At 55.5% G+C, this 25407-nt stretch overlaps 1 protein-coding gene across 5 annotated transcripts in view; it reads right to left on the bottom strand.

Annotated features, from left to right (window-relative positions):
- The window catches only part of DUSP8 (dual specificity phosphatase 8), a 47988-nt gene extending 23807 nt beyond the window's left edge, over positions 1-24181 (bottom strand). Inside the window, exons 1-3 of one of the 5 annotated variants that reach the window (XM_063332221.1) lie at positions 24076-24181; positions 9121-9527; positions 2634-2772 (exon numbers count right to left, since the gene is read on the bottom strand). In XM_063332221.1, the coding sequence (XP_063188291.1) occupies positions 2634-2772; positions 9121-9351 (370 nt within the window). In that variant the 5' untranslated portion in view covers positions 9352-9527; positions 24076-24181. Of the gene's footprint in view, positions 1-2633; positions 2773-9120; positions 9528-22475; positions 22830-23063; positions 23126-23624; positions 23644-23891; positions 24014-24075 lie in introns of those variants that run through there. The other 4 variants (XM_063332222.1, XM_063332225.1, XM_063332220.1 and 1 more) reach the window with 4 other exon arrangements.
- Positions 24182-25407: the final 1226 nt, after the last annotated feature.

Raw genomic sequence — 25407 nt, 5'->3', positions numbered from 1 at the left:
GCCCCACTGGAATCGCTGCTTCTGGGCTGTTAACCCTTGAGGGGTCCCCACTGCTGCTCCTGCCACCCCCAGCCTCCCTGTCCTCGCCCATCAGCCTCCACCAGCTGCTTCAAGGGTCTGAAGGACGATGGGGTGGAGGTGAGCAAGAATGGCCAAGCACGGCATTTGGACAAGATGGGGACGCTGAGGCATATGGACATGCGTCAACCCTGGAGAAACATCTGCTGGGGCTGAGGAGAGCTGGGGAGCATGGAGGGGCTCAGAAGGTTTTGGGGCTGCGTAGGGCCGGCACATGGGTTTGGGGACCCTCAGGATGGGGTTCCCTGCCGTGCTGGCATCCTCTTAGGGACAGGCTGAGATTTCAGGGCAGGACCCTGAGATTTTGGCAGCCCTTGTCAAGCCCAACTCCCCACTGGGGTCACAAGCCACCTCCAGGGAGGACCCAGGCACCTCTTCTGGGACAGAGCATGGGCTGGGGCAGGACAAGGTGCCTGAGCCTGCGGCGGACAGACCAAGGGGTTAAACTCCACCAGGGCGAGGGGTCAGAATCAGGCCCATCCCACACATTCCCCCTCAGACCTCCCAAGAGCTGCCTTTAAAACAACCCGGCTGCTGCCGACACCACAGGCAGGAGGAAGCTGCGCGTGTCGGCAAGCGTGCCCAGCCTCCCCCGGACGCTCTCCACAGCCGCTTCCAGTCACGATTTCCATGTAAGACGCCGCCGCCATGACCCAGTGTTCTACATTTCGGTTCCCATTTTTTCCATGCCCACATTCCCCATCAGGCTGCGGCCCTGCAGCGCGTTTAATTGGGGAGGTTTAAGGTTTGATTGGTGCCTAAGCACAGCCACAGCCCTGCTTGGGGGTCTGGGCTCTTGCAGCCCCAGGAGATGTAAATGGCCGCTCTGAAGATGGAAGATGCGTGCACGCAAGTGGGGTGCAGGTTTGCTCATGGGGGGCTCAGCAGTGGCGATGCTGATGGCCGTGGGGGTGGCACATTGATGGCACTCACCCAGCATGGGGCATGCTGTGCATGCAGCTGGGGTGCACCACTACTACGGGGGTTCCCCAAGCCTCCCCTCGCTTTCCCAGGGAGGAGAAGGCTCTGGGGCTTTAAGGGCCACCTCAGCCAGCCCCGTCCTTCCTCCAGGAGGACTCAGGGGTAGGGGTTTGCAGCCAGCGCACAGCCCTGGGAAAGTGACGGCGGGTTAGGGGGTGCCAAGGTCACGCTGCAAAGGCTGTTTCCTGACCCATCCCGGTGACTAAGCAGGTTCCTTCCCAGATGTGACCGAATCCGCCTTCTCCTTCTCCTGCACCATGCATCAAGCCGTGCCCTTGCTTATGCCACGATGACCTTGGAGCCGCAGGCTTGGCTGCTGTGGCAGGCCAGAGGCGGCCGTAGCAAGCTCATGGCTGCATCCTCCAGCACTGGCCTCAGCAGAGCTCCTGCAACGCGGGCCGTGTTAATTAGCTTTGACATGATTTTGTGTAGTCACTGCTTGCTTTTGAAACCCTCGAACTGGGGAGTTTATTCCCGCTGTTTCTCTGTTCTGCTCTCCCCATCACAACGCAGTTGCTCTAATTCAACAGCACTTACCCATGCCTTGCGTGCGCCAGGCTCCCTGAATGCCACTTGCTTATGCCACCTCCCCCTTCACAACTACCCCTTCCAGGCTGTCACACTGCTGGGTTTATGGGCATGGCTGCTCCCTCCATTCCTGCAATGCCCCAGCGACACAGAGGTTGGTACCCTGCGCCTCAGCCCCAAAGCAGTACACAATCACCGCAGGATGAGGACAGGCTTGGGGAACAGAGATGATCCCCATCCCTGTGCTTTCGGCGCTATCTAGGAGCCTGGCTGAGCTCAGCGGGACCGAGGGGCTGTGTGGGGCAGTGATGCCCACCCCTCCATTGGCAGAGAGCTCGGGGGTGGGCGGCCAGCCAGGCAGACGCCTGGCCATCCCAGCCATGGGGAATTAAAGGCAGCTTTAACTCTCCCTTCAGCAGCTCACTGCCTCTTTCTCCTCCTCTCTGCTGGGTTGGAGCATTTCATTCATCGGTCTCCCATTTTGCTCTGCGGAAGGGCTGTAATTAGGGCAGCGCGTGCCTCCTCCTGCCTGCACACTTACGCCCAGAGAACATCATCTCCAGCAGACCCTGACTCACCCACTGGTGACCCTCTGCCCCTGCCCTCCTTCCCCTTCCCAGCACATCCATGGATTTCTTCTCCTGCCCTCCCTTTAACAGCAGCAAGAGGGAGCAGAGTGCCTGAACCGGGTCCAGCTCTTGGCACGTTCACCAGGGATGAAGCAGCGCAGGGATGGGAGAACGAAGGGCAGCTTTTGGGTGGCTGGATCCATGCCATTGCGACCCCTCCGTACCTTCCTCTCTCATTTCCCCAGGCTGGCGGGCGCAGTGGTGGGGAACTGGACGGTGCAAGGAATGAATGCATGGGCAGGACCCAGCGATGCCAGCGTGGGGGTGCCCATGCCACCTGGGCTGCAGGGCTGCCCTCTGCCACCACAGCCACCGGTAGCTGGGAAAGTGGGTGCAGATGGACACACGTGGCCACAGCTCCATAACTCCAGACTAAGGGCATGAGTGCCAGATGAAGTGCCAACCCAGGGTTCCTACCTGTGAGGATGGAGACACTGTGGAAACAGCTGTCCAGCTTGCCCAGGAGGATGGAGAGGAAGCTGTCGGCAGCCAAGCCGGTCACATCCCGCGTGCTCTGGTCGTAGACCACCACGTCCTGGTGCTCCTCCGCCTCCACCTGCAGGGGAACGGTGAAAACTGGGTGTCAGAGAAATAGGCTGAGCACTGAGGATGCTGCTGCCCACACCACCATGGGAAGCAAAGCTGAAGTTAGAGGTCACACCATTGGAAAACACCAGCTCCATGCTGTCCCCACAAGCTGGCTTTGCTCACCAAATGAAGGGTCCAGCCAGACTGGGACTCTGCTCCACGGCTACAAGCAAGTGTGTCAATATAGATGCCTGCTGGAGCAGCCCCAACTGTGAGCACTTTTGAGCATCCTACCCAAACCAGGGTCACTCCTGCCCATTGCCCACCCTCAGCTTGCCATTACTTAACCGCATTCCAGAAGTCGCTGTGACTTCTTCCACCACTTCCTCCCCACCCAACCTTTGCCTTCAGCCTGGCTGGTGTCACGGGGATTTGGGGGTGGTTCTGCAGGCAGGGGTGCTCCCAGCACAGCCCTTGTGCTGCAGCTGGAGTGAGTGGGGCTGGAGTGACAGCTCTTCAGGGCTCAGCCTGGAGACACTGTGCCCAGCACAGTAACACCTCTGTAGGGACTACCCCTCTGGAAGCTCAACCCAAAGCTGCAGATCACCCCTGAGGGCTGAAGAAGGATAATCTCTTCTTTAGCTCCGTGGATGTTCAAGGGAATGCTCTTCCTTCTGTTTGTAATGCATGGTGGGGCTTGCACATGGGAGAGATGCGCTGGGGTAGAGGGAAAGCAGCTCCCGGGTTGCTCTCATGTGACTTTACATGCCATACAGCCCTGCTGCCACTGCAGGTCCCCAGGGCAGGTGGGATGGTGGGGTACCCTGCAGTCAGGCAGCTGTCTGCAGGCAGGAGTCCCCCCCATGCCTGGATTGCAGCGAGAGCATTCAAGGCGCAGCCGGCCGTTCCTACGTCTACCTGAAGGTCTGTGCATGAAAAGAAGATAAAAATCCTTGCAGAGGCATGGCTCAGCGCATTCACTGAATAGCCTGATGGATGGCATACGCTTGCCTTGTGAGCGCCTGCCCTCCCAGCCGGCGGGGTAAGGCACATCCATCACTCTGTGGGAGGAGGAGGAGGCAGCAGCGGGCAGGGAGGGAGGGTCTGTGTCCCTGAGCCGCTCTCTCCTCTGGCTTACATTGGAGTTGCCCATTTCCCATCCCCTGCCCATCCCTCTCCGAAATCCCTTTAGGAGACCACTTGAACTAGGAACCACTCATGGACATCTGCCTCCTTTTGCTGTCTCATTGCCATGCGCTATCTTATCACCACAGCAGATTCACTCCAGGTTGCTGTCGATATTAATGCTGCTTCCACACCCTGCTGCAGGTACTTCCCTGCTCAGCAACGTGAGTGCCATCCAAATAAAACTGCAGGGTGCACCAATTTAGCTGAGCTCATCACATCTCCTCGCCGCAGTGGAAGGACGGCCCCGCACCAACAGAAATCCCTGCCGGGCCACCGCGTGCGGCTCTGCAATAGGAAGGGGGGAGCTCAAAGGAGCCTGTACCTGGACATTGGAGAGCAAAACTGGCCCCGCAGGTCAGTGAGATGACAGAAGAGATGAAAAGGCAGTGGCAGGATGAGAGGGAAGAGAAAAGGATGCAGGAATTTTAAAACAAGACACTGAAAAATGACCAAGGCCACCTGGGGGTAAGACAGCTGAGGATCTACCCCAGCATCTCTTCCTCGGCCATCCCCAAAGCAGGACTTTTGCAGGTGGCCATCCCAAGCACAGCTGGAGGGAAACACAGTGGCTGCCGAGCCAGCTCAGAGGCTGGAGCCCACCAGTCCTTAGCAGGGCCACTATCCCTTCAAGCCCCCCTAGCACACCCCTAGCACATCCTGAAAATCCAGTCCCCAGCCTGAAGCCCCACGCCAGCAAAAGCATCTCCCCTAAAAGCATGGTGAGGCAGGGACCAAGCTGCAGCAGGGCAGGGGCTTGTCCCGGCTGTGCGGTCCCGGCCATGGTGGCTGCAGGGGAGATACCAGCTCTGGTTGAGCAGAATTATCCCACAATAGGATTTAGTGTTCCCTTCGCACGGGGAGGCTTTGTTTGGGCCATTACTGCAGGGTTGCTGAGCGACGGCAGAGATGTGCGACACGGTTTACATCTTATTAAAGTTATAATGTTTCACTCAATGTAAATGCCAAACAAGTGCCGGCCTCGCATGGCCCGGCTGCAGAAAATAAATACCATGCTTGCTGGGGTGAGGACGCCTGCAGGATGGTCCCGAGGAGCCCTCGTGGAGCACACAAGGAGCCTGCACCGTCATCCCAGCTCCTTACCACAAAGGGAAATGAGAGGGAGATGTTTAATCAGGTCCCATTAACCTCATGCATTCCTGATACGTAGGGGAAGGCACTGCACTGTCTCTGTCCTAAAACATATGGAGGTTAAAAGCTAACTGGGCCAGATTCCTGCCTCTACCAGGGGCATGGCTGACAACGGAAGAGTCCCTCTGAGGAGCAGCACCTCCATGGTGAGGGCTTTCCCATGGGGGTTGCCCATCACCCCAAGACTGCCGAAGTAACCAAACCCCCAGGCATCACCCTCCAGAAAGGGTCCCCAAATCCAGCCAGCAAGGGACAGTGGGGCCAAGGCACAGCAAGGCTTTTGGCCCCAAGTAGATGTTGAGGGGGGCTTGCAAATCTGTGCCTGTCTTTGAAAAGCTGCTGGCCCACCACAGCGCCGGAGGTACCCCTGGGCACCTCCCCAGGGCCAACCCCTCCCCTGCCAGCAACTCAGCTGGGGCAGATGGCCAGCTTAGAGCAGGGACCACCCAGCCGACAGCTCCAACCAAACCCCATCTGAGACCATCCATTGCCTTTGCAAGCCCAGTGCTACCCATCACCATCTCCAGCTCTGGATGGAGGTAACTCCCTTACGGACATTTGGTCTTGGGCACTGGGTGGTTCAAGGCAGTCCGGGTCCCTGCTCTGCCTCTCCGCAGCTGCCAAGCAGGGATAATGATGCTCTACAGGTGATCCAGGCTAAGATAAGAGTGAGCTATTCTTATCATCCCAATTACTACCGACATCTCAGTCACATATTGTTTCAAAACACAGTGAATCACCCCACTGAAATAACAGGGCTTCCATCAACATAAAGAGCAGCCAGGCACATGGCTCAAAACTAAGCCCAGGCTTTCCCTCAAGCAAAACAGCTGCTTGCAGAGCCATGCTCCTAACGCAAATAAATAAATATTCCCATCGCCCAAAGAGACCCTTGTCATGCCTCAAACTGTGGCTATAGCCGCCCTGGAGATAACTACATTTCAGGAAGTGAGAAGAGGTCGAGAGGTGGAAAGACTTTCCAGGGGGATCTTGAAGAAGTGAAATTTTCAGCATTTCCCCTCAAGAAATTCTACTAAAAACCCCAAGCAAGAATTTCCCATAACCTCTGCCCCCGAAGCTGCACCAGGGAGCTGAATTATTCCAGTTGTTATTGGAATTTATTATGGGGATAATTTATTATTGTTGATACTGGAAGAAGGGTTCAAAAACAAAACCAGGGCGCTACACTGGTACCATTTTTGTGCAGAGGGCTACTATTGCTAATTGGGAAATGAATTGCTGCTGCAGTTTCCCAGCCGGGCACCATGGGAAGATGCACACGCCCAGTGGGATGCGGTGCACAACGGGGCTCAGGGAGCAGTGGCTTAGCTATGCCCACAACCGTAGACATATTTCATTGAAAAAACAAAGGGATTTTTATTTTTCCCATTTCTTTTTTTTTTTCCACCAAATGGCCCTTTCCTTTCCTTGCACCAAAAAAGCCAGGAGCTGCTGTTATCCCACAGCATTGCTCCAAACAGCAGCATCCAGAAGCACCGTTAATGGTACCCTTTCTTAACAGTGCTATGGAAAAGAGGGGTGCGAACACTGGGAAAAGCAAGTTAGACAAATGCTCTCATCCCCCCTGCCTGCGTACATGGAGCAGAGGGGAGAGCCAAGTGGGGTTGCCCAAAAGCTTTGCTCTATATCAGCCCCTGCATCCTTCCTCAAAAGGCAATTGCCACTCCGGGCATCACCAAGCTGGGATACGCAGTTCGAACTCTCTTTGAACTGGGCAGGCAAGGAGGAGCGGGACGAGGTGGGGGCTCAGGGCTGCCCCTTCCCTGCCTGGGCAGCCCCATGTCGCTGCCGGCTGCCTTTGTCTCGGCGGCCCCGGCCGGCCGGGAGCAGGAAACGGGAGGAGGGCGGGAGGCCCGTCAAGAGGAATAATGGGGCTGGACAATCGCGCCACTGATGTCACCCTTCCTGCCATCTGCTCCCAACGCCAGCCATGCCCCCCGTCCCCCCCCCGTTTCGCCCCACCGCCTCCCACAGCCCCGGTGTGGGGAGCCAGGGGCAGAGCAGGGCTGGGGGAGGGGGGGAATTGGCCAGTGATGGCAGGTGGAGGCACGGAAACGATACGGGGGTAACGGAGGTCTAAACCAGCTTTCAGCATCCCCCTCCAAGGGTCTGTGCACCTGGAGGCAGCAGACCATATTGATTTCTGGGGATCCCAAAATACGTCCATAATCCATGTGGCTGAAATCAGAGGTGTGGGGGGAAGGACGAAGCGGGAGAGGAGAGTTCATCACCCCAAAATGCAAACTCGCAGGTGCGTGCACGAAAAGGCTTGGACACCCTGAGCCACAGCTGCCAGCCCTGCTTTATGCCAGATGAGGATACGGCTGTGACTCCCCCGCTCCGGTTCCCCCTTCCAGCTTCCCAGGGCAAGTGGCTTAACCTCATAAGGGTGCCCTGAAGCTTAATTAATTCCCAGGCTGCGTGCGCTGGGAGAGCCAGCGCGCAAGCGGCGAGCGCGGCAGGGGCTGCGGGGAGCGGGGGCACGCTGCCGCCTGCCCGCCGATGCGCCGGGAGAGATCTCAGCCATACCGAAAAAAGGGAAAAATCCGTGAATTAAAGAGGCGACGCCTCTCCTCTACCCACCCACCTCAGCGTCCCTGGTTATTATCACGTCCCCGGCCGGTACCTGGACCATTACGCAATGATCCAGGAGCGGGGAGGAGGCGAGTGCCCCTTCCATGGGGACAGAGCAGGGACCCCTTTGGGAGCCGCTGCTCCTCTGCGGCTGCCGAGCTGCAGGTTTGCAGGCGGACGGCATCAGCTGACGTTAAGTCTTCCATGCTTCCCCCCCTTTCCCCCGTCATCCTCCTCTTCTTCCTCCCCCCCCCCCCGCCTTGCGCATCGCTTGTGCTGCTGCCACCGCTCCACGTGACGGCGGCCACTGCAGAGGTGACCCTCGCCGGCAGGAGGGCGGCCGCGCCGCTCTCCCTCCCTGGCTGGCGAAAAACTGATTATTCTGCTTTATTCTCCCGGGGATTTAAGAGCAGCTAAAGCCCTTCAGGAATCAGTTCCTGCAATCCCCTCCAAATCGCCCAGCCCGCAGCATCCCCGCCGCAGATTGGCGGGAGGCCGCCCCCCCCCCCCCCCCCTCAGCCCCCCGCGCTGCCAGCCCCCTTGATCCCGGCGGGGTGATGTCACCGGCAGCCAATGCGGACGGCGGTGGCTTCGCGGGGCGGCGAGGGGGGGACACACACACCCTGCAGATGGCTCCAGCTGGGCCCAGCATTTGATTAATCGCCTGAATTACCCTCGCTTTGCCATAAAATTACAAGGCGGGAGGGGGGGGAAGCGGTAAAAGCGAACCGGCGGGAGGGCGGGATGCGACGGCAAAACACCCTCCGGCTCCGTCCCCCCGCCCGGCACCCCCCGGAGCACCACCCCCAACCCGGCAGCATCTCGGCAGAGGGCAGGACCCGGCCGATGGCACCGCGGGGGCACCCGGAGCACTGCTGGCCGGGGCTCCAGCCCAGCTCCGTGGCTTGGAGCCACCTCTATTATTTAACCGGGAGCGATAGAGAGAGGAGCCTGGGAGAGATAATATGCCATGACACCGGATAAGAGCTTCTGGCGTCACAGGGGAGGAGGATTACATGTCCCTGAATGGAGTTAGAGATGACAGAGGGGAGGGGAAGAGTTTTTAGCAGGGGATTAAGCTTACAGCTCCAAGAAGGCTTTGGGGGAGTTGTTTGCTGACGTAGGACAAGTCCGAAGGCTGATATACCTGTTAGACTTGCCTGGGAAGGGCTCCTGGAGCAGGGAGCCACATCACTGGGGTGGGAGCAATGAACAAGTACCCGAGGACAGCCCTGTGGCTGCATGAGCTCACGCTCCAGCTCTCCAAAGGGTACCAGAGAGATGCGAGCAGATACTGGGGTCAAGGGATGGAAGAGGAGGGTGCACATACCAGGCATAGACCAGTCCGTAGATGCCAGTCTGCATCCCACCCTCACCCTGCTCCTTTCTACTGGTGAAAAGGGTGTGAGCATCCCCCAGGAAAGATGAGGGCCAGATCCCCTACCTTCATCTTGGAGGCGGGCTGGATGAGCTCGGTGATGGAGACCTTGTCCTGCTGGAGCCTCCTCTTGACGAGCTTGGAGCAGCAGATGTTGACAGAGCTGAGGACGTGCCAGGAGTTGTACTCCACGAAGGAGCGGCTGTCAATGACCAGGGTGCCCTCCGCTCCGTTCCTCAGGAGGCTGGCCAGCTTCTTCGGATCCATCACCTTGCGTGGGAGCCTGTCTCCAGCCATAACGGGCCCGTCCCCTCTATGGCGAGTGGGGGGCAAGGGGCGGAAGGGCAGGGCAGGGACACCAGGACCCGTCTCCCCGAGGGGAACAAGCGAGGGGATAAGGGGTAAGCAGGGCAGCAGCCGTCCTGGTCTCCTCACGCTGCTAACACCCAGGATGCCAACTCATTGTGCTGAACCTGGAAAGAGAGGAAAGGAAAAGATGACCTGTCAGCTGGGCAGGACACGACACTCATCTTGGGCCAAGTCCCCAAGGGCTTGGCCTTCAGAGGATGCCTTCAGAAGAGTGTAAGAGTGCAACAAGCCACACTTTCTAGGTATGTTCTCCCAGCCCATGGGCATCTGTGGCTCCCGAGCTGCCCAAGCCAGAGGTTTTCTCTTTGTATTTAATAGCCCTCAGTGGAGCTTTCTTCCACAAATTTGTCTAATTGCTTTTTGGAAGCCATGTCAGCTTTTAACAGGCACAGTGGCCAGTGGCACGGAGCGGAATGGTTTGCCAGCTACGCTGAAGAAGTCCTTCCCCTGGTTTGCTCCCAGTCTACTAACCAATGGCTCCTCCAGGTGATTCTTACTACTTGCACTGGAAGAGGCCACGCATGTCCATTCTCTAATTGCCTTCCCCACAGTTCTCACTGCGTTTAAACCTCGTTTAAGAGCCTTTCAGGTCAGAGCATCTATAGAGCTGCCTGTTGCACAGACACCTTTTGCCCCCCCAGCCAGCCCTGACGCGCTGCATTTGAGAGGCAGGCACACCAGGGATCTGCACGGGGCAAGATGTCTCCTCCTTTCCCTGTTCCCAGCCCAACAGCTCCTCACAATCAATTTGCTTTTCCTGACCCCTGCTGAGCACAGAGGTAATGGTTTCACAAAAGCAGCTTAGCTCAGCTCTGAAGTTTTGCTGCTGCATGGTAATAGCTAGTTCATGGCCCATCAGACACCACCAAATCAGGTTTGCTCACCCATGTCCACCACTCCATACTGGATTTCACCTGTCTTTTTATCAGCTTGCTCATGGGTATCTTGCCAGCTTGCCTCATGGCAAGTCAAGAGAAGATGACCTCTCTTGAAAGCCAAGAAGCCAAGGTGACCTTCACGCCTGCTTTCAAGAAACAGGTCAGGCATTAGGGCAGAGTCCCTGGGGAAGCTGTACTTGGACCAAGATGGCCGTGAAGTGGCTACCACTTTTCAGCATCTAACTTGCACAGACTTTGAAAGGAGGTTCGTATACAGGGGCACATATCTGGGCTCCATCCTAGAAGCTGAGGAGGGTCGAGCCTGGTGCTCTCTGAAGTGCAACCAGAAGAATAAGCTTCCTCCATGCTCAGCCCATGGTGTCTGCAAGAGAAATAGGCAGGCTGGGGGACATTCACCTCAGGGTGTCTTCTTAGGTTTTAATGGCACACGTCATTGCAGGCATGCTTTAATGGCATTAGGTTTTAATGCCGCTGCAGTCATTCAGAAAATAAGCCTGGGCTATTACCAGGCTCCTCTTGTTCCTGCCAGACGGTGTTTTAGAGAGAACCCACAAGCTGTTCCATGGAAGCTTTAATGCATCTAAATTAGGAAGACTATGAATACCACGCCTGAAAAGGCAGCGTAAAGATTTTCATTGACTTCTGCAGGGCCAGGATTTGGTCCATGGACTAGAGGAGGCTTACGAGTCACCCTGATCCGAGTAAGCTTCTTGGAAGCTCCTACACCTGAAGGTAGGAGCCTGCAGTGCAGGCACCTACTGCAATGGTAGCTCAAGACACAAAAGAAATGCTTGGGTAGGACATGCTGCTGGGTGAAATGACAGGGACTTCAGTTACCAGTCACCAAACACAGCCAGCTTGCAGGAAAAGCACAGAATATGAGGATGGGGGTTCCAGCATTTGCTCTGGCTCATGACTCCAATATAAACAGCCCCAACTTCCCCGGGCTGCCAGACCTGCCTCCCAAAGCAGGGGGTAGATGTCCCAGGCTTCAGCCTCAGGGTCCAAGCTCCCAATATGAGGCCACGATAGGATGTGCAATCCTCCCCCGCCCCTGTATCACACCCCTGCTGCCACTGCCAATGTGTTCATTTAAACTGGGGGGGGGAATCCCTTAAAAGCTGCAATAGTGATGCCGCCCCCCCCCCCACCATCACAAAGCATTTTGGCAGCCCTGTGGCACTATGGCATCGCTGTCCCTGGCCCCACGGCGAGCTTGTTTCGCTCTGCGGCTACTCGCAGCAACTCCAATTAGAGCTGCCCCCTTGGCAGGCGGCTGGCGGTCCCCCCCCTGCAGGAACCCCGCTCCCCCTGCCTCCCCCTACCACTCCTCCAGGGGGGCTTAAAAATTGAAACAGTTCTAATTAGGGGGTCTGAGGGGGAGCGAGGCTGGCTCCTGCTGGGATATGACACACCTCATTACGTCGCTACCGCCTTGCCAGAAGACCCCCTGCTGTACGTTGGCTATAGAGCCAGGGCACTCAGAAAGGATGCAAATTAGCCAGCTTTCCCCCTTCGTCTTCCTTTCACACCCCACTCCCCAAATCACTTTCTGCCTCCCTTCCCCATCAGGACACCAGGCTGCAAATTCTCAGCTCTTCCAATTACATTCAAGAAATAAAAAGGGAATGGAGAGAGTCGACAGACAAAAAAGATGGGGACAATACCATGGCAGAGGGATGAGAGTGAAAGACTGAAGTGGGAGGAAGGAGTGATCCAATATGGGGGGACACATTGCACAGTACCTCCGGAGGTAACACAGCATCTGCTCTCCAGATAATGATCAAGGGGTAAACTTTGGGGGTCTCGGACACAAATAGAGAGGTCTGGGAAAGACAACAGATCCTTGATCGCCTAAGTACTCTGAGAGAAACCTGTTCAGAAGAGGCCTCCCATGCACAAACTTCTGGCAGAGGAACGGAAGCTTGGGTGGAAGAGACTGGAGAGGACAGACGAGGAGGCTTCCCACCTCAGTTAATAGCCACCCTCCTGCAGAACTGGATGAACATCCACTCCAGCACGCCCAGATAGACCTAGTGGCATACACGTGTGACACATCAGCCTGGTCCCACTCCCAGCTCCACCCGAAAGCCATGGGGGAAGGCAGGGCATGGTTGGTCCATTCTGCCGCTCTTTCTGGGAGCCTTTGTGGGGGATGGAGATGGTCTACTGACTGTGGTTGTAGGGAGCTGTAAACCTTGGCATTAGACCCAAGACACTTCTCTAAGAATATGTCCAGCCAAGTCAAAGGCAAACAAGCCACTCCTCTGCCATCAACCACAGGACATTTTGAAGCCAGACTGAGGGGTGGTGGGTCCATCCCCAGATAACAGGTACCCCAGGTACCAGCAGAAACTATGAGACCTTCACAGTACCTTGCAGGCTGTGTGTGAAATGGCATCTGAGAAGAACAAGCTCTAATGCCTGGGAAGGCTACCGGAGAAGGAAGGAAGTTGTTTTTCTGCTTCTGCTCAAATTGGTCAAAAGGAAAATAGAAGGAACAGGCATAGCCATGGAGCACTGCTGAAGTAAAAGATCTTTTCACCACGGTGACAGGAGACCAGGGGAAAAGGTTAACCTGGCACCTAAATTAGGGTTTCAGAAACATAGCTGTGTCCCTCTCTTATCAGTTTATTAAAGCCATCTTAATCTTCTTGAGTGTTCCTGAAGAACATTACCATAATCCTTTAATCCCACCTCTCCCTGGAGTGCCTGTAATGAGGAGATGGGCACATGGCTTAGCTGAATGGGGACAGCCAAGCAGGAGAGGCCACACTACAGCCAAGACTGGCAGAGCTTAGCACACAGGCAGGGCCAACTGCCCCCTCATTGGATCTCTGTCCCCGGCGTCACCTCCACAGATGTGAGTGTCAGGTGAGGGGTGCTGGCCACAGGAATCACAAGTGTGACAGATGTGTGTGGCAAGCTGGGCTAAGGGCAAGTGTTCAACCTGGCAGTGACCCCCTTCCGGTCAGGCCAGGCAAGACAACAAGAAAAGCCAAAATACACCCCAGCCTGAGTCTATCTGCGTGGCATGACAGACCACAGGAACTCATCCCCGTGCTGGCCCAACGCAGGTCACCAAGGTGGAGGCCACTTCCCTCAACTTGTCTTGCATAAGGCCCCCAGCTGAGAGATGTGCTATGGGAAGGTCACAGATCTGGTTTCCCTTGTACTGGAGACATCAACTGGAAGGCCAGCATGTCTCTGTAGCAACCATAAACTTCACTAACCGGTATGTCCACACTCTGCACCAAGCTAGTAGTTGTGTCCTGGAGAGCTCTACCCTCCACACACGGTCCAGTTGAGGAGATGCTCCCCTCGCTGCCTTGGGCAGGCCAGCTTTGCTGTGGGAAGCAGCTCTGATCCCATGAAGACATTTCCATCACATAAGTGACACTGGATCTACAGCACACTCCCTGTAATGCTCATCCCAGGAGCACTCTCTGCTGGTGGCATCTCCACCTTGAGTTTACCAAGGGATAAGAGCACCACAGAGAAACGCCTGCTTGTTTATCCCCAGTAATCCATGAAAGCAGCTGTTGCAGAAGTGCCATCTCCACCAGGGACCCAGCAGCACTGAGCTAAGTGATCTGGCTTTTCCCCCTGCAGCCCATCTGGGGAAATATCTGTGTCTTCTGAGCCCTGCAGCAGGATGATGCCTGGCCAGGCTTCTCCATCCCTCCAGGTCAGCCTCGCCACCAGCCCCAGGCTTCCCGCTGGGACGCTGGCAAGACCCCACCGTCCCCCAGCTCTCCAGACACTTATTAAGATGTAAAACGCAGCACTTTTGCCAAGCCTCCCATCCTTTTTTTTCCTCCCCATCCCCTCATTTCTTTCAAGTGCTTCGGCACTTAGCAAACTCCCCTCGGCAGGCTCATGCTGTTTGAGGGATTCCTAAATCACGGGCCTATTACTAATTATTATTATTTTGCAGCAGCAATCAGGGACGTGGGGCTCATTAACAAGTTAGCACCTCTGGTTTCCCTGGAAACCTGCAGCTGCCAGGCAACGGCTGTGTCTCCGGCCTGAGGCAATGCTGCTGCAGCGCCTTGGGCTCACTCCCGGAAAGATGCCTGGGTCCTGCACAGGCTGATGAACCCAGCTTAACAAATGGGATGGGGTTAGGAAACTCCAGGATGTGTCTCCCTGCTCTCTCCCATCTGCTGCGAACCACAGCCTATCTAGTGAGCCCCTTCTGCCACTCACAGCACCATAAAATGTGTAGCGGCTTCTCCCTCCCAGTGAGAGATGCAGGCTTTCTCCAAGGGCGAGGAATTTGGAGCACTAATGATCCCCCGGGGTGGCAGTGGGACAAAGCTGTCAGGTGCCTGCAGTAGCCACTTTGCAGGTGATGTAACTGCTGATGATTTCTTAGCAGCTACTCAAGGTCCCTTTAAAAGGCAGCACAAAAGATTTCTCTGCTTGATGATGGAAAAATTGAGGTTTTTTGGGTTTTCTTTTTTTGTTTGGTTTTGGTTTTTTTTTTGTTCTCTTTTGCTCCTTAAAATGAGGCTGGGAAACACCACTAACCACATCCACTAACCCAGATGTGAAGTCTGTTTGTCCACCTTTCTATGGTGGATCTCAAGGGAGGAACATGTCCCGAGCCCCAGTATGAAGATGCAGGGGAGACGGCAGTGTCATCTGCTGCCCTGCTCTAGCCCCACGAGACCCACAGGGGATTTTCCCAAGGCAGACAGAGGACTCCTTCCCACCCTCTCCAGCCTTATCCACGCTGATCTCACATCCCCATCTCTGCTCCCTACACACCGCAGGTGTCCTTTCCCTGGGATGAGAGCCCCTGCACACCCCCTCCATGCAGTGAGGGCTTTGCAAAGGGGCAGCCTCTCCTTCTTCCCCATCACATCACCCGGAGTCAGCCACTGCACCTTTGCCAGGGTTTCAGGCCCAGCTGCTTGCTGATCTCGTGATTTTTTTATTTTTTTTTTTCCCTCCTCCTTTCTATGCCGCAGTCTCCTTTCAGTTCCTGTAGGCTGGCAGGAGCCTGGTGGGGAGCCCTGCAGGGAGCTGCACATGCCTGAGCAGCACCCACTCGCCTCCCCACGCCTCCCATTTCCCCTCTGCACCTGCAGCCCTCCCTCCAGAAGGTGTTTTCCACTGGAGGACGTGGCTGAAGGACCAGGGTGTCCTTCAGCAAAGTGCCAGATGGTGCATTCACACCAGATGAGGGACACGGCGTGGAGGCATGCAGCAGCCCTGGCATGGGGGTGGTCAGCCTTGGGTACGTGCCTGGTGGCATGGGGCAGCTCAGGGGCTGCTCACGCTTGAGCCGCAGACAGGAACAGAGGGGTGAAAGGAAAGGAGACGAGTGGTACCCAGCTGCAAGGGAGTCTTCCCCACGCACCCCTCACCCCGCAAGACAGACCGGCTCTTGTGGATACGGTTGAGCCAAGCGAAGGGGTCCCTCATCCCCTCCCACCACCTGATGTTGTGCCAGCAGCTTTGGATGGGCTATGACTGCAAATGCAATTGCCTCCTAGCCTGCTTCCACCAAAGCCACCCAGGTGCATTTAAAGGATTTGCAAAGTGGTCATTCCCAGAAAAATTTCTGACTGAAGCCGAGGTGGTCAGTCTGGAGATCGGTCAGGAAAAGCCAACGGGGACAGCAGGGAAGGGAATTTAGCTGGAGTCTAGATGACAAGGCCAGTATCTCCTCCTCTTAGACTTGTGCTTTTAACATGATTTATATGGTTTTCCCGTTTAGTATAAACAAAAGCTTTTGTTTTAAAGCCTAGAAAAGCCAAGACGAAAGGTTATCCGTGACCAGCCAGCCATTTAATCGCTGCCTTTGCCCACGCTAAGGATGGAGCTCCCAAGCACGCTGCTTTCTAATACCAAAGCTATCCCATTGCCATCCTCACCCTGCCAAGCCAAGAGCTGGCCAGGCTCTCATCTCAGAGCTGAAAGCACCTCCTGCTTTGAGCAGCTTGGCATAAATCACAGAGGACATGTCACTCTGGAAGGAAATCTAGTCCTACTGATCCTTCAAGGGCCCTTGCTGCCCACTGCCTGATATCCCCATCAGTTGCTGCACGACCCCATGGGGCCAACGGGCTTATCTTGGGGATCTTCAGTAGCTTGTTTGTCTTTTTGCAACAAGAGCAGACAGAGGCAGCCCTGAAAGGTATGCAGTTAGATATTTCTGCAGGGCTGGTCCAGCTTTTTCCTCCTAGGACACCAAACACCATAAATACCTGCTGGGTGCATCTGCAGTCTCCTGGAGAAAGGGTCTCCTGGAGAAAGGGTCTCCTGGAGAAAGGGTCTCCAGGACCTGCGTACTATTTTCCCACAACACCTACATGCTAAGTGAAAGAAAGCACAGGATTAAGCTATGGTTTTTCAAGGCTGCAGATAAATACACGACCATTTCACTTCTTAAGGACAAACCCAAGTGACATGAGTTTGTCCATCTCAGCAGAGCACCAGGGACAGTCACGGGTGAGGCCAAGGCTGGTGAAGCAAGCACCTAGCAAACACAGGGGCAGTCCGCTGGCACCTTCCCAGATCAGTGTCATTAGTCCTCCATATTTAAACGACAAATAGGACCCCTGGCCTCACTGAAGAACAACGATATCGCTGCCTCCTGGCAGGTTTTACACAGTTTCTGACGATAATCAGAGCAAACTGAGGTGCAGGTGCAGATCCCAACACAGGTCTCCCAGCCAACAGAGGCCAATGTCCACAGTTACGCTACCCTATGCCGGCTGAAACTCTGTCCCTCCTTAGGAGACCCAGAATTTAAATCAAATGCAAGGGGCTATGCTGCTTTTCCATGGGATGAGACATCCACCAGGGCAGTAACATAGGCTTTGCAAGGCTTTTCTGACCTGGTTCGAGGCTTGCTAAATTTCCTATATGCACACAATAGCTAAATTGCTCACAGGCTTGGGATGAACTAGAACTTGTCAGCTCAGTTTCTACCTCTGATGACAGCGACGAGGAGGCACCAGCTCCAGGTTTTGAGGGGTTACCTTTATCTAGAAAAAACACACAAGACAGGCAAAGCTCAAGGTGATGTTCCTGCCCCACTCTCTCCTTTTCCATTGGGGGCTGTAATTCATTACCAGGTGGTTTTGTTCAGTTAATCTTAGGTGACACGGGGGTCAAACAAAGTGTTTTGCAGGTCTTCCTCCATCCCCACCAGCCGGACAAGCACATGCCCATTGACTACGCCGAGCCACAGCTTGCTGGTCAAATGCCATAGCTCTTTTTGTACGAAATCCTCCAGCCTAGCCTCTCCACTGAGACTGGGTATTGCATCATTTTGTAACATGGGCTTTCTCTCTTAACCTGTATCATCATTGCTCTTGTGGGTGGCAAACTAGATGAACTCATTCACTGGGGGAAACAAGCAGCAATATTCCCCTCCCCAGCTCCAGGCAGACACTAAAGCACGATATATGTATTTTTTTAACCCCAGTTTAAAAATACATCATGACATCCCAGAGATACATCATGACATCCACCCAGAACTTCAACATCCTCCAACTCGTTTCCACGCCAGCAGGTCTCACTTATCCCTGTTTCTGCATCACACAACAGAAAGCATGGTTGATTGCTCCAAGCTTTGCCCCTTCAGCCCCTGGTTGACCCCTCAAGCTAAGTAAGATCAGTTCGGTCCTCCTCACCTTCCTGCCTGTCCTGCTGGACTCCAACAGAGCTCACGCTTATCTTTATATGACCTACTGCTGAATGAACCTTGCTCAGGTGCCAGACAAAGAGGCAGCCAAGCTCAAAGCAGAAGGGATTGCGAGGATGACACAGAATTACAGGCATCAGCATTCAGCAAGCAAGCGGAGAACACGCCGATCTATTTTTAATGGTACAATGCAAGTGCTTTACAAAAGGATGTGTCTGGGGAGATTCTGCCCAGTCAGAGATTTGCATTCGGGTTTTTTGCAGCAGTCAACTTCGCTCGGTGCGCGGGAAGCGTTTTGTCCCTTCACCACCCCATAGAATAATTCAGACAGCCCGGGCTCAGTTTCAGCTGGAGGCTTGTCCCTCCGTGTCACCTTCCTGCCCTGCCGTGTCCTTCTGACTTTCCACGAGAAGCACTGAACCTGCGGTAAGCAATAAGGTGTAAAGGAGAGCTCCAGGTTTGCTTGGCTTCTGGGTCTCAGCCCCGCTGAGCTAGCAAAGCTGCCGGAGACATCTCCGCGAGGTCCACCGACAGCGGCAAAGCGGTTAACGCAGTTTTTCACAGGCTAGCTCACAAGTCGGCAGTGCTGGCACCCTCTCCGCACCAGCCCTCTACTCAACAGCCTCAAGTGCCAAGCGAGGCTCAGGCTGTGCCCATCCGCTCCCCACGCAGGGCTGCCGGCCAAGGCAGATGAAGATGGCATGAATAACTCCACTCAGGCTATGGCTCAAGGAGGACCAGGCTGCCTTCGCAAGCTTGGAAATGAGGGTCGTTAGAGGCAACGCAAAAACAATCCGATGCTGTAGATGCTTCTTCGTTGCTTCTTTTCAACAGCCCCAGAGACTGATGGATCCTCTTTGTTTGGAGAAAAGATTGCCTGGTGTTACCCAGGAGGGGCTGGATTTCAATGGGAGACGTGCGATTTAAGCAGATGCAGGTTTAATGTGCGGGAAGGGCTTGACTCGCTTGACAAAAAAAAACCTGCAATCACCTAATAAACGGACTGAAATTTCTACCAGAGCTTCTGCTGCATCAGCTGAATTACCATGTGCTAGCTTTAGACAGCAGCACTCCTCAAAGAACTAAATCCCTTATTGAAAAGAATCAAAAAAGGCGAGATGAAAAGCTGTGGATGCGGGCACACCGCGCACCTACGTGCTGGATGAGTAACGTGGGTAGGCAGAGATGATCCGGAAAGACGCACTGCATCATTACAGGGCTGGGGGAGGTGTGCTGTGGAGGGGAGGATGCCAGGGTCATGCTGTCATTGGAATCTCCATACGGGATCAAAGCAGTGGGCCACCTTCTTTCACGTCCCCTCACCATCACTGCCTAATAACAGGTATTTTACAAAAGCCTGGGAGAAGCAGAATGGTGGATATTTATGGAATAGTCATGGAATAATTTAGGTTAGAAGGAACCTCAGGAGCTCATCTCATCCAACCCCTCTCTCCCTTAAAGGAGAGCTACCATCAACATCAGAACAGGTTGTCCTGTCCTTCTGGTCACCAAATTGTTCCCAGTCATCAGCAAGCTCAGAAATTATGCTCCCCATAACTCAGCATGCAGAAATGCTACACAGAGAGCCTCTTTTGCAAACTGCGAGAGCACCCTGAAGGGCTCTGGAGAAATTCCTGAAGAACACGAGGTCTCTGCCCCAGGAGACCTGAAGGCTTGGTTTAAAAAAGGGACAATGAAGCCAGACAAGTCATGCACGCACACATCGGTGTGGGCAAACAGGAGGGCTTTCCACGCACAGCAAACAACATGGAAAAAGGCATAAGAGGAGTGGGAAGAAAACAGGGAATCAAGGAAGGATTTTCAGCCCCAGACAAGTTGCTGGGATGCTCTTAATTTAAGGCAGTGCAAAATGCATCACTTCACCTTCATGCAACACAGTCCCTGTAGTTCTGTGCTGTTATTGCTCCCTGTTTGCACTAGGAGAGTCTCCAGTTTCCAGTGAGCATCTCCAGCTTCTCCTCTGATCCCAGCCTGCGCTACCACTTCACCTACCTTCTGAAATATCGATCTTTTAAGGCATCATGCACACAAGCACTACCTGTCACTTTAGGAAACTGGACGTCCAGAGCAGCAAAAACCCCACAGAAGCCCTGGGTAAAGCATAGGAAGAAGCTCCCTGCACACCAGCTGAGATTACCTTGTCCAGCTGGGTCTAGAAAACCTCAGAGGAAGAGACAAATAGCAGAGATGGAGCAAGCCATCCTACAGGAGCCATGGCTGTCTGCAGCACATGCTGGGCAGGGCTCTCCCTTAATCTTACTCTCCTTGATTGAGCAGAGATGGTTGGGAGCCAAACGAGCCTCTTGGACAGCATTGAAGCAAAGGCTTGTGGTAGAAAGTCTACAAACATCTCTTGGAAGATCAAGAGGTAAGAGTTTGTTGTCCTTTCCACGAAGTCATGCTAAAGAGGAGAAGGGGTGACCAAGGCACCTGCCATGGCCAGAGCTCAGTATGTCCCACCATGGTCTCAGCTGCTGGTCCACTTCTGACAGAGCATCTCTCCCATGGGGATGTGACATATCCACAGGCCACGGGGGTCTCCCCATCAACAGAGGAGCAGGCAAAGCCATCAGGCCATCACCAGGGTGCAATACACCACCCGCTGTCCCCACGGGAACCTGCACTGCCACTAATCACAGCGTTAAGCTCTGCCTGGCTTTGAGGGCAGCCCCCAGTACCATTAGTGCAGAGCATCTCGGCACAGTCAGTTTTTACCCCCCCCCCCACATTCCCCTGGCTATGTTATTATCCTGAACACAAAGTACGCCCAGGTCTCCTGAGCAAGCTTGAGAAAATCTTGAGCGGAGAGCTCATTTAGCTTCTTATCTGATGAATGCTCCCAGGCCACTCACCTACCCTCCCCAAGCCTGCCCATAATTACGTCAGGTGCCTCCTTCCCACTCTGCATCAGGTGGGACAGGTGTACCTTCAGAGAAGAAATGTAAAGCTTGAAAAACAGGTTTTAAAACCCAGAGGGCATGGGGATGCACGTTGAAGCTTTCCCCACAGGATGACGGCACTGTCGCGCTGGCTGCGGGAGTTTCTCTGCATAGCAGCGAGAAAAAGAGCGGGGTGAGACCCAGCGGCTGTGCTTGGAGGACCGGGAGCTCCCGGGTATTTCTGCAGCCATCTCTGCCTTATCACTGCCATTAAACCCACAGCGGAGGGCAAAAAGGTCTACAAACTCTCCTAGGGCAACCTCCCAGCTGTCCCACCAGGCAGAGGGGACTCAGCATCTGCAAGCTCTTTCTCTTTATCACCTCCTGCCCTACAAGATTCCGTTCGCTGGTTCAGTATGATGGCAGCCTGCACCATAAATCAAGGCTGACAAGCGCTGGAGCACCTCCTTTTCCTCCTTCCCTCCCTGATAGTGTTAACATGCCCTGCACCTGCCTGTGCCCAGGGCTTTAGGAGCCGAGCTGCGCACTGGAGAAACTAACCTCTGATCCCTAAGAACAGCCTCACTTAAAGGCAACGAAGCAAATCCAAAGAGGAAAAACACCTATACCACACTCCCTATCTCTTTCATGGATTAAAGCAGCTGGGGTAGGGATGGCGTGGGAACTCACTCATATTCATGCCCAGAGAAGTAATTTCTGAAATCCAGAACCACAATGGGTTTCCAGCCTTTGGGGAGGTCTTTTGGGGGGGGATGTGGCTGCAGCGGGAGAAGACAGTTTTCTCCCACCTCCCAAGATCCAATTTGAGAGTATGGGACAGATAGTACTGCGAAGTCCTACCCAGCCCTTGTGGGTGTTTTGGTAGTAATAGTGGCATTGTGTTTAATTTTAGGTGAATTTAAGCTCTCCAAAGACAGGCACCTCAGTGGCTTTCTCAGCAAGGTGCCTGGCACCCAGCAAAAACACGCTCTGCAGACAAACACGGTGCAGTATTTGCAAGAATGATCTCCATGCAGAGTCCCCAGTGAACACTTCTAAGGACTCTGGCCACTTTGCTTAGCTCTCCCAAGCCTAGCTGAGGCTAGATTTTAAACAGCAATGCCATATCCAGGTTTTCCTTCCCTACTCCTTACCTTGCATCAAGGCAGGGACAACTGAAAGCCATGGGGGGCAAATCTTTTGGGTTGGTGTGAGATGCTGCCATCTCGGCACAGAGACCCTCCAGTCCCAGGTCTGTGCTGCTCGAGTGTGTTGCCGATGGGCTGAGGGCAGGAATTTCTGCCTACTGCCATCGCAAAGAGGCGTTTGGGCATCCTTCTGCTGTTCATGCGCCCAACTGTCCTCTCTGGTCCGAGCCATTCAGACAGTCCTATACATCCAGGCTTTGCCAGGCAAAATAGAGGACAAGGTACCTGCAAAGCCCTTGCAGGCATTTCAAAATCCCAAACACCTCCAGCTATGGCCAGGAGGGTTTTCCCAGTGCTGCAGCATATTTCATTTTGGGAACCATTACAAGCAAAACCAAAGCAAGCGCAGGAACCCCCAGCCAGACCCAAAACCCCAACAAACCTCTTCCGCAGAGAGAGTCCTCCCGGCACAAGACACCCTCCAACAGCGCGAGCAAACCCCGTCCGACAGAGGTAAGGCCAAACCCGTAAGCACCAATTCCCATGCATCCAGCCCTTCTGAAAACAAAGCTCTCCGCAGCCGCGTTCGGGCGCGTAGGCAGCTGTGCCCCCAGCCTTTCGCCTTAGCGCAGGAGGATGAGACAATGCACACAAACGTTAAACACCACTCCACGGGCAAACTGCTTTCAAGGTTAATATGGCCCCTGGACTGCCAGGCGCAATCCTCAGCGCTACCTTTTCAAGGCGTCTTGGGCATCCCGACCATCTTCTGGGGGGGATCTGCCTTTATACCCCAAATTAGAGGGAGACTGAAACCTCTGCCAACTGTTCCCAGCGCATTTGTCATCGCTAGCTGCTTGGGATGGGGACAGTCTCTTCTACACATGTTTATGCAGCGCCCGCCAGGGAGCTGTTGATAACTACCGCAATACGAAGGATAAACGCATCCGTGCCCAGCAAAATCCAAATATCCTCAACAGAACAGCACTGCACCGCGTCCTGCCTTCTAACGAAACCGCAAATTACTGACCTGTGCACAGAGCTCCCCCAATGCAAGCTGAAGCACTGACATCAGCTTTTGCTGTTGCTCAGGAATTTAATTCTGGGGGAGGAGAAAAGGGAGGGGGGAGCAGGAAGGAGAAGGAACTTATTTATCAATAAGGGAAATAACCAGCAATCTTTAAAAAACAACCAACGCTCAGCAACAGAAAGCAACATTTATCACTAAATAATAATTAAGGCGGGGGGGGGGGTGTAGGTGATCAATCGGTCCGTGCACATTAGGGGAGGTGGAGGGGATTATTTTAAACGGGCAGCTTAACTCATTAATTGCTAGCAGCGCCTTTGGAGCCGCAGCAGTGAAGTGTTGCATGAAAACCCCCGCTGCTGAACACATGCCGGCTTCGTTTAAACGCCAAGGACACAGGGCGACACTCCAACCTCTTTCATCATCAGAAAAACCACAGCGCTGTTAACGCCGGTTCCTCAAACACCAGCCCTCAAAGCCCCCAAGAGACAACCCCTCCACGAGCGACCCCCGGCCCGGCAGGACACCGGGTATTCCCCGGAGCTTCCCAAACCCCCTCCTCACCTGCACCACCGCCGCCCGGCAAACGCGCACCGCGGAGGCGAGGGTGGGATTTTCAACCTCCCCCCCGCGAAAACCAGCGCGCGGCGCCCCCGACATGCGCGGCCGCGGAGCGCCAGCCCGCCCCCCCCCCCCAGTTCCCATCCCCGCGGCGCAGCCCGCTGCAGGGCAGCTCCCTCCCCCCCCCCATTTTTTCCTACCACCAGAATAATTCCAACACCCCCTTAAAAAACCAAAGCCCTATATCTACATATACATATATACACGTACATATATGTTTTCGAGCTGTCCACCGGGGCTGGGCGCGATGCCGGCTCCGCTCCGCACGTGCGGACGCGCTGCACCGCGCCGCCCCCCCCCACCATGCCCCCCCCCGCCCGCCCGCCCGTCCGTCTCCCCCCCGCGTTGCGCACAGACCCGGCGCCTATAGCCATCTATAGGGGGATGCACTGACCCGGCGCGGCGGGCGCGGACGGCCGCGCCGCTCCGCGGGCTGTCCGCTGGCGCGGCCGCTGCCGGCGCCGCAGGGCCCGCATGCCGCGGGGGGGGCGGGAACGGGGGGGGGTTGGGGGGGGGGGGAGTGCCCGCTCCGCGCTCCTCCGCGCTGCTCCGCGCCGCTCCGCGCGCCGCCGGGAATGCGCCGGCGATGAGGTCATGCCTCGGGAACGGGAGGGGGGGGTGGGGGGGGGAAGGAAAAAAAAAAAAAGAAAAAAAGACAGCGTTGACGTCACCCGCAGCCAATCAGCGCGGGCGGCGCAGGGGCAGGGTGACGTCAGCCCCGCGGGCGCGGAGCGGCGCGGAGGGAGCGGGTGCTGCTCCCCCCTCCCGGCACGGCCCGGCCGTGCGGAGCTGCGCGGGAATTGCGCGGCCCCGGCGCAGCGCCTCTGCCTGCCCCCCCCTGCCCCCACCCCCGGGGACCGCGCTGCCTGCGCGCATCCCGCGCATCCCTGCCCGGGCGCTGGGCTGCGGGGGCGGCTCCCACGCCTGGTGGCTTTGGGTGATGCCCGCCCGCAGGGTGATGGGTTACCCCGTGGAGACAGCGGCCTGAGCAGCGAAGGGCTTTTTTGGGGGGTACCCTCCTGGGCGCTGAGGTTCCCAGGGGACACCTCCAGTGCTGCACTGCTCCCGGCAAAAAATGCGCTTTCACGTATTTTTGGTTCGTAGATGGTTCCCGGGCTGCCCCCCTGGGTGACGCTGAGCCTGGAGCTGTCCCCGCAGGCAGGGCCACCCCTCCTGCCTGTCACTGCACCCTGCCTGCGCTTCACATGCCGGCTCCGCACGCCTCGAACACCCCGTTGCTGGTCGTGGAGCAGTGGGGTGGCTGCTGGGGTGGCCCCGCAGCACTTTTCCCTCTGAAGCTTCCAAGCCGGGGAAGGACAGACAAAAATGCTACGTGGTCTCTGATGATGGCACGGCAAAGAGTGGCCCAACGGTTGGGCGGTTCAGGGGGAATCCAGCCCGTGGGTCAGTTGCTGACTGGGTGGGGTGGGCTCACCTCCATCCTGCTGCAGTGGCACCGAGGAGCCATGCGGCCGGTTTGGCTAACACAGCAGGGGTTTTTCTCTGTCCTTGGCCCTGGCCTGGCAGCTCCAGCTTAGAAAGGGATTAGGGTTTAGAAGCTTAGGTTTTGCTGGCGCTTAGGAAATCAAGGGAACCTTCCTCCCTGCTGCCAATATGGATGCCGGATGTTTTAAAATTAACTCTCATCTCTCCGGACATGCAGCTCAAGAAGGGTGTCGAGCTACTGCAGTTACCGATGGCAAAATTTTTCCCAGAAAGGTCATTT

This window comes from Chroicocephalus ridibundus, chromosome 4 (assembly GCF_963924245.1).
Source record: "Chroicocephalus ridibundus chromosome 4, bChrRid1.1, whole genome shotgun sequence".
Classification (NCBI taxonomy): domain Eukaryota; kingdom Metazoa; phylum Chordata; class Aves; order Charadriiformes; family Laridae; genus Chroicocephalus; species Chroicocephalus ridibundus.
The sequence above is the reverse complement of the archived record's forward strand: the minus strand, read 5'-3'. Positions and strand labels throughout refer to the sequence as shown.